Here is a 15435-nt window from a genome sequence, read left to right as displayed (position 1 = left end):
GACAGACACTCAATGATTCTCTCTCATCATTGATGTTTCTCTCTCTCTCTCTCTCTCTCTCTCTCTCTCTCTCTCTCTCTCTTCCTCTCTGAAAGCAATAAAAGTATATTTTTGAAAAGAATACAGTTTGATGACTTTTGACAACTGTCTAAACCACAATCAATATACGGAACATTGGCATCACCCCAGAATTCCATCATGTCTCTCCCTGTCTCACTCTTCCCTCCACTGGAGGCAACCACTGGCCTGATTTCTCTCTGTACAGTGAGTCTTGCCTGTTTTGTACATCGTGAAAGTGGGATCAACAGTGCATGGCCTTTGTCTCCATGTTTGCCTTTTTTCACTCAGCATAACCTTTCTGAGATTGGTCCATGCTACCATTGTGTGATAAGTACTTCAATCCACGTCACTGCTGAGTAATATCTACTGTATGGGTGTGCCACAGTTTGAAAATGTGAAGATTTAACTGTTGATGGACACTTAGCCTTTTTTTTGTGGGGGTGGCAAGGTTGTATGAAGCTGTCTTCACCCCTTTCTGTTTTACCTCTTCCAAGCTACATAGCACAGTTTATTGTGGGTGGATCTCTCTCCCACCACATAACTGTAATAGTAATAATAATAATAATAATAATATTTAATTTCCTTAAGCATTTACAGGTGACTGGAAGTGTGCTAAGGAACTGATTTTCATCAGCTCACCCAGTCAACACAGTGGGCACTATGTTTGCACCCACTGGCAGAGAGGAAATTGAGGCCTGGAGAGGCCGTTTCCTTTTTTAAGTGAACCCATCAGTTAGTATCAGAACCAAGATCAGAATCTATATCTACCTCACGTCATTATTACAGAGTCTTAACAATTATGCTGTAATACTACATGCCTGGTAAATAAGTAGGTCTCAGGTTTTTAAGATTTTAATTCAATACTTTCTACAGAAATGGAGCACTTATCAAATATGACAACAGATGACCCAAGAAGATCCAATTTATTCTTCACTGATAAAAGTGAGGCAACCACTCTAGTGAAATGGTTTCATATGCACTCTTATCTCAAAGCAGCCCTTCTATTTTGCTCACAACTTTGTGAGTCAAAATTCTGAGGGGACACAGCCGGGCAGTCCTTGCTTGGGGCCTCTCAGGGCTCCACCGTCACATGTTGGCTGGGCTGCAGATGCAGGGGGGCTCTCCTTGCCTGGATGTCCTTGCTGGCTTCCTCACATGGCTGTCAGCCAATGCTGTCAGCAGGAGCCCCGCTGGGCAACATGTGGCCTTTCCGGCATGTTGGTCTCAGGGCAGTCAGATGTCTACACCCCATTCCCTCCAGAATGAGAGTCCCAAGAGAACTCCCAAGAGACCGAGCCTCAGAAATCACAGAGCCTCCCTTCCACCATGCTGTATGGGTTGAAAAAGTCACAATCTGGCCCTAGCCAGTTTGGCTCAGTGGATAGAGCGCTAGCATGCAGACCGAAGGGTCCTGGGTTCGATTCCGGTCAAGGGCACATACCTCAGTTGCAGGCTTCTCCCCAGCCTGGGGCCCTGGTCAGGATGTGTGTAGGAGGCAACCAACTGATGCGTTTCTCTGACATCGATATGTCTCTCTCTCTTTCCCGCTCTCTTCCACTCTCTCTTAAAATCAACAGAAAAATATCCTCGGGTGAGGATTAAAAAAAAAAGTCACAATCTGGCCCAGATAAAGAGGGCCACAGACCCCACCTCTTGATGAGAGGACGGTAAGGCCGCAGTGCAGGAGCACTTGCAGGATGGGAGATGGGATTGCAGCCCTCCTTGGCAAACAGACTTGGGCATAGCCCTCTCCTTAAGATTGCTGAGCTTGGGGGCATGTCTTGTGGGCCACTCACGGCACAGACCTTCAACTTAGACACCCCTCTTTGGGGTCAACAGAATCGTCATCCACTGAATGCCAGAAAATAAGTGGGCTCAACTAGGAAAACCAAATAGGTAGATTCATTTTTATTTAATTTATTTATGTATTTATTTTTAGGCAGATTCATTTTTAGATTTGTTTTATTTTAAAGCGATTTCAGTCAGCATGGGACAAAAAAAACTATGTGTTTTCAGAAACCCACAAGTAGTAAATCTACAACTGTGCCAGCCACACAGCACCAAATGAGTCTCATCAGACATTTAGTTCCACAAATATATCATCAAGAGGCACTGTAGACATCTTCAAATGAAGTCATGCTCATGGGTATTCCAAAACAATTTAATTCAAGCTGTACCTACTTACAGTAAAATTGACAATTTAAAAACTCTCCACAAGGGAGCTGTCACGGTGAAGCTTAGGTGACCAAAGGCACTGCTCCCGCCTTACCTGGCTTTGCGAACGTGCAGCTGAGGGTAATGGCTGTGCCTGTGACATATGTGCACAGCAAAGTCCTCGTTAAAGGTCAGATTCGGAATGCTCCCCACTTGGTCAAACACAGTTATCAGAGTTGTGCCTGAATCACAAGAGACAGAGAAATGTGGCCTCGTTTTACCAGGGAATAACTAGAACTTCCAAACACAATGTAGTTCCCATTCTCAATGGTGTTTTAAGTGCTATAGGCATAGAGGCATGGTGTACATTGTGGACCTGGAGATCACCCTTATTTCCCACTCACCACGGCCCCATTCAAACATGAATTTCCTGTTCCCAACCAGGCACAGGTAGTCGAGCAGACCTTACCGAGGCTCATGTAGGACGGCACGATGAGAAAGATGAAGTGCAGCTCTGGGGTGAGTGTTAGTAACCAAGCAATCCCCTCAGCTGGCACCTGACTGAGACAAATGCCTTCACTAAACGGATGAGGTGTTCCGCCCTCCTTCTGCCCTCCTTTGCTCCCTGCCTGCCAAGGCAAGAACATCTTCCAGGTAGTTTCTTCTTCTTCTTGACTTTTCCTTGGGCTCCCCAGCCCTTTTCTATCTGCTCCATGGAGGCAGAAAGAATAAAGGCTGCCATGTTCACGCAGCACACCAGATTTCTGCGAATATTAACCTTTGACCTGGCATCTGGAAGGTCTGGTGTGGCATTTCAAGTGTGACTTGAAAGCTGAGCCCCGCTCCCAGTGTCTGTGCAGGCTGTCAGCGACACATCACGTCACCCGGGAGCCCCGCTGATCGTATTTCAGCATGTCCTATTATTCAGGATGCTTCTACAGTCTGTCATGTTAATAAACATTTCTAAAGATGCGACTGAGGAAAACTTTAGGAACATCCTAACCTGTGGTTTTCTTTCAGCAATATCATTGCTATTCCATAAATGCTACACCTCAAAGAGTGTCATGTCCTTGAAAGATATTTTGAAACTTACAGGCCCTCCATATCCACAGGTTCTACAGCTGTGGATTCAATCAACCACAGATCAAAAATATTTTTAAAAAATGTTACATTGCTGCTGACGTGTACTATGTAGTTAGGCCTACAATGGTTGCATCTGTACTGAACATGTACAGACTTTTTTTTCCTTGTCATTACTCCCTAAGCAATATAGTATAACAATAGTCACATAAGCATTTCCATTGTATTAGGTATTATAAGTAACATAGAGATGATTTAAAGCAGCCGTCGCCAACCAGTGGTCCGTGGACCACTGGCGGCCGGTGAGGTCCGAATGGCTGGCGACCGCTGATTTAAAGTATGCAGGAGGATTGTGTAGAATGTATGTAAATACTGTGCCAGTTTATATAAGGGACTTGAGCACAGCAGCTTTAGGTATCCTCAGAAGTTCTAGAACCAGTCCCTCTGGAGGGATGACTGTATCCACATGGTCTCTTTCATGTCATTTTGGCACTAATGTGTCTTGTCTATGTGCTGCTGCCAAGCCCCCAAGTCACCGTCCGCAAGGCTGCGGCCACTTACCGAATTATCTCTTTGCAGCAGCCAGTTGAAAACTCGTCCACGGCCACAAAGAGGTGCATGAACAATGTGTTCAGAGGCTGCAGAAGAAAAGAGAACTAAGGCTGAGTGAGCATCTGGGCTATGCTAGAGCAGGATGGGAGGTGGGAGGTGGGAGGTATGGGGTGGGGGGTTGGTCACAGACACAGAGCAGCACTGTGTTTGTGGATATTTTATGTCTAAAGCGATGAGACGCCCAGGCAGTGCTGGAGTGTTCTCCCGTACTCTGCTCACCGCCTTCTGTCCTCCTAGTTCAGAATTATTCAAGGTAACAGGGATCCTAAATGAGTCCAGTCCAACTGGCTCTTATTCCTGCCCCTGCAAACGGGCTGTGGGCAGGGAGGTGCCTGCAGGGGAGTGAAATCGATTATTAACTCAGTAGTCTTGTCCTCGGGGGTGTCGATGCCAAGTGAAAGACAATCACCCTTTCCCCGGGGCTCTTGAGTAAGCAGCTGCTGCTCTATTCAAGTGACACGAGGGAACGAGTCTCTTATGAATTTGAAGGATGGAAGGCAGATGCCACTTATGAATCCAATGGCTTGTTTTGTTCAACATTCCCAGAGTCAGAATCAAATATTACTCTTGGGATTCAGAAAACCTGGGAGCTGAAAACTCAAAATAGCCAGATCCTAACATGACTTTCAGGTTAAATCTGTCAAGTTTTTAAAGAGCTATGTCTTGGAACTTCTGAAGATTTCTTACGTGGCCTAAATAATGAGTAGTTGGTCTATATATCCACGGGTTAGTCTGCTCAACTCAGTACCCCTGTGTTTATGGGCAAATCTTCAAATCGGGAGATGATGTGCGGTAGCTGGTCGGGGAGGGTAGTGCTTGCGCCCAGGTCAGGACAACAGAAGCACTGTCTGTGTTCCTGGTTTCCTGAGCAAGTTTATGGGTGGCCTGGAGCCACCTGCACATCACGTGCCTTGGCCTCCCCTGCTGTTGGATGGTGTGTGCCTTAGAACACTAGGGCATAAAACGGCTTGAGAAGGATCATGAATTTGGTTTATCATCTCAATGGTCACCTCATTAGTTTATGGGTGACGACTGAGATGATAAAAAAAATGATTCGTTGCACTTGAGATGCCAGTTACTTTAGGCAAGTTAATGAGAGAAAATTTTTAAAATATTGCTGAGTATGATATAAAATAGTAAATGTCCTACTGGGCCATAGCCAAAACCTTTGAGATTCTCTCTTCTTCCACCAGATAGAAATGATTTACATCTCAAATGGAGAAACATCCACACGCTAACCACTGTTCTTACAGAATTGTAAAATAGCCCAGTCAATAGAAAATCCATTACAGATACAAGCATTCAATGAAAGAATCTTTCTGCACTAGTTCCAAGTTTGAGATAATTTTTCTGACCATGGTAACTGGGTGCACAGGGTAGTGAGGTAGAGAAGAGGACAAGGGAAGACACCAACTAGTTGAATATGTGCTGGATAATGTGCTGAGTGTGCATGTGTGTGCATAGCTGTGTGTGTGTGTGTGTGTGTGTGTGTGTGTGTGTGTTTGTATGCATGCATTTGTGGGAGGTGAACTCACTCATGCACTCAAGTGACACTCCCCAGGGCTCTGGGGACATGCTATTGAATTCCACTGACAGGCAAGTGTGCTGTCCACAGAAATGGGGACCAGATGCAGGCCTGGCTCTGGCAGGTGGGGGGCAGGAAGGGCTCAGATGTGGCACCAGTCACCTGGGCCCAACTCCGTGGGAACTGCTGATTGGCCCCTATTTGCCAACAGGTTGTCAGATGCCCGCAGCTAGAAGACATCACATGAGGCGTAGTCTATATAGGCACTTTGAAAATTACAGTGTGACAGGAATCTGAGGCTGTTATCATTATTACAGAGGCCAATATGCAGAAGGAAGGTGCCCTTCCATTACATCAAAAACTTTGGACACAGGCACATGGAGCACAGGGTGGAGACCAGAAAGCAGATGTTCTGACACTCCCACTAATTCCTCGCTCCCAGTCCTCATCAGCAGAGTATGGCCTGGGCCTGGCCAGAAGCTGTCTGATCTGGCTATTACCTACCTTTTTTTTTTTTTTACCCACAGACCCACCCTTCCTCCCCATCATCTATCTTCATACCTAATTGTCATGATGTCATGTACTTTCTGTTGTGTGATTTGAACTGCTCAGTCCAAGACGGAAAGGACATATATGTAAGCACAGGGCCTCCCTTCAAAATGAAGACGGTTCTAATAAGCATGTGCATGATGGCTTACTGTGCACGGGAGTTCCTTGTCGAGCTCCCAGAACACGTACACCCACTCATCCTGCTTGGCCACGTTCCAGTTGGGATAGTCCACGAAGGTGGCGTGGGCCATGATCTCCTCCTTCTCATTACAGAGGGTGATGGCAAGGTTGGCCTTCTCCCTGTGGAAGCCGTTAAAATTGCACACACATGTAAGATTACGGAAAATGAGATGAGGATGTCATTTCGCAAACCCGTCTGGCTACTGGAGCTCGGCAACCACTGCATAAGGTCTGATAACCATTGAAAGAGGTGGACGCAATGTGGCAGCAGCTTCGGGAATAGATCTTCCAGGACATCTGGCACTATCGACTACATTTTTACTGAAAATTGTATTTCATTAGAAAGCCATTACATTTATGAACTGAACTGTCCAATACTCTTCCCTTGGAGATTGGCTGGGAAAATTGGTTGACTGTAAAGTTTCTCCTGTCCATTCCATGTGGCCAACACCCGTGTTAGCCTGAACACGTGCAGTTAGTGTGGCCAGCTGTCCCAGTTTAACCAGGACTGATGTGTCCAAAACATGGGACTGTTACTGCTTCCACCAGAAAAGTCTTGGCAAACTGGGATGAGTTGGTCGCCTGTGTGCAGCAGCATTCTGAACAATTTCTCCAAACCCTGAGCTAACTGCTTCTTACGGAATCCGAGCATTAGCAATATACCTGATCTACCTGCAGAAATGGAACCCCACAAGTTAGCAAAGACAAGGGAGGAGAAGCAGGTCTTCCGAGTCCTCTGGTGGCTGCCCCAAAGGGACGTTTTGATGGTCCCTCCCCACAGCTACCCTGGCCTGTGGCCCGTCACGGCAGCAAGAGCTATGACTTACAGGATACACGTTACTTCATGGAGAACCATTTGTATATAAATTGAAATGCAATTTTCACTTTCTTAGCTAAGTGAAATCGACTGGTATCTTAAGTTGGAGGGGGAAATTTTTTTTCATGTTCCTTCAAAAAACAAAGAAGGCAGAAGCTGTCCATTCCTTATTAAGGGGAATAAATGAGAAGACAGCATATAGCCAAAGGAGAAGAAGAGACAACGGGGATAATAGAGAGAAAATTATATATACTCTCCAGTTACACATTTATCACCCAAACATTGTATTGTCAGTTCAGTAAAAAATTAGAAAGTGCTCACAGGCAAAAAGAGAAAAAATAATTTGAAAGCTCATCCTTGATACCACCCCCCCCATAGATAATCAACATTTGTGAACATTTTGGTGTCAATTTCTCCAGATTTGCCTCGTTTTCAGGGCAGTCATACATTGAAATGTACTGTGTGTGTGTTTTTAAAATGAAATACCACAACCCATGCTGTTTGCTTTCCCCGCTCCTGACAGCATATTATTTTCCCAGAGCGGCTCACCAAAGAGCAGTCTCACACACACATGTACGTCTTGTTCCAATTTTGTGTCTTGAAACCTGTTCATTTTGGCTTAAATGCATATATTTTCAATAGGAAATTTACACCACTATCATAAATGAAAAACCAGATCACTTACTAGAAAGAAAGAATAACTACAAACATAAAGACATAACATTTAAAACAAAAATGTCTTGTGCGTGTATCAAGTCAAATCACCTTGGGTACCACCAGAGGTAGGGGCATTTTGGGGAAACATTGTCCTAGGGATGCTGATCTCAGCACCTACAGCCACCAACCCCTCTCATAGGAAGTCACATCCCACAGCCACAGGGGACTCCACTAAGGGTGCACCCAGTCCCAGGGCCCCACCAAAGCACTGGCTATCATGGAGAAGAGGTAGCAGGCTACTCTCAGGTCCCAAGATTACAGAATTCACACAAAGGACTTCTGAGCAGAAGAATGCACCCCCCCACCTCTCCAGGTGACTCACTGAGGCCCTGCAGAGACTCCCTCCAGCTCCCGGTCTTCTGGGCTCCCCTGCCCCAGGCTCCCAGAGCTTCATGCTGAGAGTTCTCACTCTAATTCGGGTGAGAACATGCCCAGGGCATAGGACCCCTGGCATGTCAGCCATGACGGTGGTGGTGGGGAAGGAGGAGGAAGTGGGCAAGAGCTGAGACAGGGCAACCACCATCACTTCAGGGAAGCGAGGGAAATGTGTTCCTGGAATCCCAATTTGAACTTAAAATGCACTTATCCATGGGAACCCAGGATGGTGGTTGGGTTCAATAATACAATTAGCACAGTACTGTACGACACAGACATTATTGATTAAATAGGATTTTGTAGTTGGCCTGGGAGGCCAGCCATGAATAACTTGGTTACATTGGGAAAATGTACTGCAATTTCCAAATGGCTGACTGCAAAACGTAACTTCTGCAGCATTATCCTTTGTATGTATAATTTCCACTTCTTGCTCTATGAACAGAATTCTGATTTCTATCAGTGAATAATATCTTTGAACTTTAACATATTTTGTGTAAAATGTGTGTGTGTGTGTGTTTAAAAGGCCTCCTTTGGTTATGATTTGGCTCATTATAAAGAATAATTTTAAACCAGCTTTAAAAACACATCTTCTCCCTCTACTTTTTTTCCTCCTCTCCCTTCTTTGCTCCCACAATGATTTTCACCTGTCCTACAGGTGATATCATAACTGATTTTTTGTTTACTCGAACTCCCATTTATTAAGAAAGGTATTTTAAAATCTCCAATTATGAAAGTGGGTATGTCTGTTTCATCTTTTGGTTCTGTTGCTTTCTGCTTTATTTTAGGACGGTGTCATTAGCAGCATACAAGTTTAAAGCTGTCACCCCTCTCTAAAGAACGAAACCCTCTTTAGCGGTACGAGGCTTTTTGCCCTAAAGTTTATGTTGTCTACTGCTTATATAACAGCACTCGCCTTTTTAAAGTGAGCTTTGGGCTGGCAGTCTTTTCCCCCCAGTACTTTGATTTTAAACACTTCTGTGCCCTTGTATCTTAGGTGTTTCTCAAACACAAAAATATGACTGAATTTTATTTTGTTCTATTTCAGCCAATCTGCCCAACTTTATCTTTTTAAAAAAAATATATATTTTATTGATTTTTTACAGAGAGGAAGGGAGAGAGATAGAGAGTTAGAAACATCAATGAGAGAGAAACATCGACCAGCTGCCTCCTGCACATCTCCCACTGGGGATGTGCCCACAACCCAGGTACATGCCCTTGGCCGGAATCGAACCTGGGACCTCTCAGTCCGCAGGCCGACGCTCTATCCACTGAGCCAAACCGGTTTCGGCACCAACTTTATCTTTTAACTAAAGATTTTTTCCCCAAATATATTTATTGAGATTAGTGATATAGATGAATTTTTTTCTATCTTCCTATTATATGATTAACATGTCCCACATTTTATTTCATTTTTCTTCTTCCCATCTTGCCTTCTTTATTCAGAGTTTGTTTAAAAGTTCTTATTCCATTTCCCTCTATAGGTCAGAAGTTATCATCTCACTGCCTAGCCTTTTAATGATTATCCTGTACCAGTGATGGAAAACCTTTTGAGCTCGGCATGTCAGCATTCTGAAAAACCCTAACTTAACTCTGGTGCCGTGTCACATATAGAAATTTTTTGATATTTGCAACCATAGTAAAACAAAGACTTATATTTTTGATATTTATTTTATATATTTAAGTGCCATTTAACAAAGAAAAATCAAACAAAAAAATGAGTTCGCGTGTCACCTCTGACATGCGTGTCACAGGTTCACCATCACTGTCCTGTACATAACATACATTCCTAACGAAGTCTTTACCCTTTGTTCCAGTTACCAGTTAACATGTAAAAACCACCCCAAGCTTAGTGGCTTAACACAATTTATTATTATCATGATTCTGTGTTGAGTGTGTTTAACTGAGCCGTTTTTGCTTGGGGTCACTGTGGCTGTGGCTGGAGTCACCTCACTGTATTCAGTATCTAAAATGCTTTAGTCACATGGCTAGTCGTTGATGCTGGTTTCTGGCTGGGAGCTCAGAGGCAGCTGTCACATGCAGCACCTGCATGTGGCCGTGTGACTGGAGTGTTTAACAATATGGCATTTGGGTTCTGAGAAAGAGCATTCCTAGTGGCCCGTTGGAAGTTGTAAGACTTCTTATGACCTAGACTTGAAGTTACAGAGAAATCACTTCTGTAGGTTTCTATTGGTTACACCCGGCTGGCCCTGATTCAGTGTGAGAAGGGCCTACACAAGGGCATAAACGCTGGACACGTGGTTCACGGGAGAGAGGGAAGGCACCTTTGTGTATTAGCTACCACTCTCTCCCCCTGCACAATACCTTAAGAGTACTTTCGTTATAAACATGTACCTTCCAGTTTATATACAATTGTCCAGTATTTTAATCTAAGTTATTTATATCTTATAACATATTTAAATTGAATATCTAGATGAGGTTGGTTCTCACTGCTATTGCTTTATATAAATTAAATTAACCCACATATTTGCTATTTTTGTTTACTTTTCTTCTTGTATCTTGGGCTTTTCCAGCTGAACTATCCCTCCTCCTGCCTATAATATATTTGAGGCATTTGTGTTTGTCTGAAAATGAATTCATTTCTCCTATGTATTAAAAAATTGTTTCACTGGGCATATACCATTCTAGGTTGATATTATTTCCCATTATCTTCTGGCTACCATTGTTGCTAGTGAGAAATCATCTATTAGTCTAATCTTCAGCTCTTTGCAGGTAATTTGTCTCTTTTTTGTCTGATTATTTTTCAGATCTCTTTAGCATTGGCATTTTGCTGTTTTATTATAATTTGCTTAGCTGTAGATTTCTCTGTGTATTTATCTTGTTTAGGATTCACTGAGTTTTCTGGATAGAAGAATTTATGCTTTCAACAATTCTGGAAAATTCTGTCATTATCTCTTCAAATAGGGACTGTTCCACTACCTTTTATCTCCTTCTAGAAGTTTACTAGTCTTGTCAAATAGCCCACTCACATTTTTTATCTCTTTCTGCTGAATTCTGGATAATTTTTTGGTCTTAATCTTCTACCTCACTACTTCTGTCTTCAACTGTATCGATTATATTTGACTCAGCCACTGAACTTTAACCACTTGTATGCCATAAGTGTCTATAGATGCAAGCGGCGGACCTTTTTTAATTAAATTCAAAACACCGTGGCAGTTATTCGTTAATTTTGACTCTACAGGGGTGGGCAAAAGTAGAGTTATAATTATTCATGTGGAAAAAGACATACAGGTTATGATTACTATACTAGCTTTATGAACACAAAAGAATAAACTCTATGTTTCGCATACTCACAACTGTAAACCTACTTTTGTCCACCTCTGTGTTTGCATTTCTAGATGGTTTTTGACTTTTTTTTTCAAACCTCATTATTCATTTATGATCTTTTAAGACCTATTCAGTTTAGACATAGTAAGCAGTTATTTTATATTCTTTGTCTGACAATATATCAACCTTTGAGAATCTGATTCTGCTGGATATTTTGTTGTTGGTGGTGGTTCTCAAAAAATGGTGCATGTTTCCTTGTATAATTGTGATTTTTTTTACTGTGAGCTCATGTTCCTTGAGCTCATTATTTCTAGTCTGAGTTGAAGCTCCATCCCTTCACACCTGACCTGTGTTTATTACAGCCAGTCTCCTGGAAACACGTTGGTAAACTAACTCAGCTTTTGTGTGTCCGAAAATGCAGTCATTATTTGGGATCTTCTGAAGCTTCTGGGGACCACAGACATAATCAATGTGGACCTCAAATCAATATGTGCTTATGAATTCTTGGGGGAGGCTAAGGTTGAAACAGGCTAGTGTGCTTACTGGCCACTTTTATCTAATGGGCTTCTATCTCATTCATCCTTACAATGAACAAGCCAGTTTTATACAAAAGAATCTAATACTTCCATCCTTAGGTGGAGGGAGTATTTATTTTTTGTTCTTTGCAAAGCTGTCAAACACAGAATCATGAGGTTTCTAGAATATAGCATAAAATACTCAAGGAGAAAGTGGCATTAAGACCTACTGTTCTTGCCCTAGCCAGTTGGGCTCAGTGGATAGAGCATCAGCCTGCAGACCGAAGGGTCCCGGGTCCAATTCCGGTCAAGGGCACATGCCTGGGTTGCAGGCTCGATCCCTAGTAGGGGACGTGCAGGGGGAAGCCAATCAATGATGCTCTCTCATCATTATTTCTATCTCTCTCCCTCCTCTCCCTTTCTCTCTGAAATCAATAATAATAATTTTTAAAAAAGACCTACTGTTTTTTATTTCACTCTAATAATGTTCTCTGCATAGTTCTTGTGTATGTTAGTGCATGAGTGCATGTGTGTGTGTGTGTGTGTATGTGTGTGTGTGTATCAACATACTTTTTCCATCCAGAGGACATCATTAAGGTATTTAATCCACAATAATACCAAAAAAATGAAATAATTTCATTGGTGCATACATTTTAAAGTCTTTTATACATATTGCCCTACTGTTCTCTAACAAAATTGTACCAGTTTCCATTATACTCAGCAGTGTGCTAATCAGAAACTACAAATTTTAATGTCTTAGGTTGGCCTGTTTAAACATTTCAAGTGTATTTAATATGAAGCTTTATGAAATCCACAATACTGAGCTATCTCTTATCTTTTTCAATAAAATTATGAAGAAAGATTACAGGATATTTATATTCTGGTATCCAAAAAAGCAAAACAGGGGGAAAAAGAACTTTTAAGAAAAAAAAATCTATACAGATTTTGAAATTTAGAAGACTATTTTCACAGCAGTGGATAAGAGCATAACCAGGCTTTGTCACCTACAAGTTCTAACTGCTTGACCTTGGCAGGCCTCCATTTTCTCATCTTTAAAATGGACATGATAGTGGCTAGCTCAGAGAGGTGTCAGTGTATTAAATAAGATCATGTTGGCAAAGCACAGAGCCTGATAGAAAATAAATTCTCACAACTGGTAGCTAATATTACTGACTTGCCCCAGGTGAATCTACCAGTGGGTGGGGCAGTTGAGATTTGAACCCAAGTTTGTCTGAATCCAAAACCCATGAGAAATCCTTCTGACCTGCATGTTGTTACAGGTCTTAGAGACTGGCTGTTCCCAAAGATCTCCTGCTTAGTAGGGTAGATTTTCTTGCTGCCCATTTCCTCGCCAAAGGCCCCATAAAGACAGAGGAGTGGGGACTGGGGTCCCCTCCTGTTGTGTGATAAAACTGATAAACATAGTTAAGCTTCCTTGGCTATGTACTCACAGAAGGTAGATGAGATTAAGTCTCCCAAACAGATTCTGAGTAAATTTTCTAATGAGGTTTTTGATACAAAAAATATCCCGGGACTCTGTTCTTCGGCAGTGAACGACTTCTACCTTTCCTCTTGGAGAAGTGAGTAATGACATTTTTTATCCTGTCCCCAAAAGAAAGAAAACAGCCCACTGTTAATCTGAGATGACAAGCCAGTCCAGTTATAGTACTAACAAAATTGGACGTTAATTCAATTTCCGTATGGTCAGAGTGAACATGGTATTAGAGTGCTGGTGGGACATATTTTCCCCTGGGGGTAGGCTGCAACGATTGACTGTCACCACAAACCAGTTGACGTGTTTCTCTCCAGGACAATGATGTTTCTGAGAATTGGCCTGTCTAGAAATTTCTGCAACCGTGTTCTTTGTTTCCAATGAAGCTGCTTTAGAGGATTCTAACAGTAGGCTTGAAAAACAGTGAAAGGAATTATTTACTGATTCCGGATCCTCTTATTTTTAATTAGTCACCACTGCAGGTGGCCAAGAGTTACACCCCTGTATGGACAGCTGCTGCCCTTGCTCCAAATGAGTTCCCCAAACTGGAGTCCTGAAAGGGCAGCGATCCTGAGAGAGATTTTGAGACAAAACATCTCATGGTCAAATAAGTATAGGAAATGCTGCTTGTGATAGCATTCCTGACAGGCCATCATGCTCATTAAAGAGTTTGAGAAGTCCCATAAGAAAGTGCCTGCTTTGTTTGTATAACCAAGTCTTTCTGAGGAGAATTGCTAATGACAACAGTGGAGAGTCTAATGTTTCAGAAAGACATATAATAGAGCGTTCAGCACCAAGAGTGACCCTAATGTAGACTATGGACTTTGTGAGATAATATGTCAATGTAGGTTTATCAAGTGTAACGAATGTACCACTTTGGTGGGGGATGTTGATAGTGGGGAGGGTGGGGGAGGGGGGAGGAATAGGCATTCTCTGCATCTTTCTCTCAAATTTGCTGTGAACCTAAAACTGTTCCAAGAAATAAAGTCTTTTAAAAAATTCTTAACCATTTGCTTGCTTATAAGTAATTTTTTTCTGTTTTTAAAGGCATGTCAAGAATTATACCAGCCAACATTTAGTGAGCGCTACATAGATTTTCTTTTTAATCCTACTGAACTAGATATTATCCTCGTCTTATAAAGACATGGAGGCCAAGATAATGCATGTAATTAAGGCAGACTAAGAGAATTTAAACATCTGCCTAACTGAGAACAAGGCTGGCTGGTTTGCTAGTCTACTCATTTATTTTTGTTTTGTATTATCTGGCTTTAAAATACTTTAAGTTATTTTTAATAAACTTTTAATAACCTTGGAGTTAGTTATTTGGGCACTACTGTCCAATTTGGGCACTGCTGTCCAGAAACGAAAGTAGTGGGTCTCAGAAACTACAAAATCTAGAATGCAACGCAGCTCCGGGCTGCCCAGGAGCGCAGCGGCTCGCCCCTTGGCATGCTGGGAGTAGTAGTTTTTCGGCCTGCCTCTCTTCTCCCAACCTCGAGCATCCAGATTGGCGTTGGTTCCTACTCCCCTTGCTGGGTGCCAAAGCTAGAAAGGTCCAGCGGTTCTCGCGCTGTCACCCAGTCCCGGACACTGACCTGGATGTGTCCTTGACGCCCTGGACCCAGTCCTCGCGTCCCTGCTGGGAAGGCCAGCTCTATCCACCTCAACAGCAGCTCCGGGACGCCGCGCTCCACACCAGGCTCTAAGGAGGACGCGCAGCCAGGTTACCATAGAAACGGCGCTCCCTGCGTCACGGCGCGTGCTGGAGATTAAAGGTCAAGCGCAGTTCCGCTTCCGCTTCCGGGATCCCGCTTGTTATTAGAAAGTTTGCGGCATCGGCGAGCCTTCTGGCCGATATTTGGGACTCAGGGTTCACCGAACGAATTCTGCTGCAGCCATGGCGGCCTCCACCGCGGCCGGGAAGCAGAGAATTCCCAAAGTGGCCAAGGTAGGCGATAGCGGGGGCGCTTTGTGGAGGGCCCGGGGAGAGGGGCTCGCCACGGGCTCCGTGGTACCTGCGGCGAGAGAGTGTTGTCCGAGTTTGCAGGCCCCGGGGCCTCGGGTAAAGAGGGAA

At 43.3% G+C, this 15435-nt stretch overlaps 2 protein-coding genes across 3 annotated transcripts in view; one reads left to right on the top strand and one right to left on the bottom strand.

Moving 5' to 3' along the window:
- Window positions 1-15103, bottom strand: part of CFAP61 (cilia and flagella associated protein 61) — a 230857-nt gene extending 215754 nt beyond the window's left edge. Inside the window, 6 exon segments of the mRNA XM_015572036.1 lie at window positions 2330-2456; window positions 2684-2726; window positions 3831-3932; window positions 6130-6280; window positions 13321-13471; window positions 14957-15103. Of these exon segments, the coding sequence (XP_015427522.1) occupies window positions 2330-2456; window positions 2684-2726; window positions 3831-3932; window positions 6130-6280; window positions 13321-13463 (566 nt within the window). The 5' untranslated portion in view covers window positions 13464-13471; window positions 14957-15103.
- A 35-nt stretch (window positions 15104-15138) lies between these two features.
- The window catches only part of CRNKL1 (crooked neck pre-mRNA splicing factor 1), a 30040-nt gene continuing 29743 nt past the window's right edge, over window positions 15139-15435 (top strand). Inside the window, exon 1 of one of the 2 annotated variants that reach the window (XM_006776150.2) lies at window positions 15139-15309. In XM_006776150.2, the coding sequence (XP_006776213.1) occupies window positions 15259-15309 (51 nt within the window). In that variant the 5' untranslated portion in view covers window positions 15139-15258. The remainder of the gene's footprint in view (window positions 15310-15435) is intronic. The other variant, XM_015572034.1, reaches the window with a different exon arrangement.

The sequence above is a fragment of the Myotis davidii genome, unplaced genomic scaffold (genome assembly GCF_000327345.1).
Source record: "Myotis davidii unplaced genomic scaffold, ASM32734v1 scaffold608, whole genome shotgun sequence".
Classification (NCBI taxonomy): Eukaryota; Metazoa; Chordata; class Mammalia; order Chiroptera; family Vespertilionidae; genus Myotis; species Myotis davidii.
Note: the sequence above shows the minus strand (reverse complement) of the source record. Positions and strands in the feature narration are given on the sequence as shown.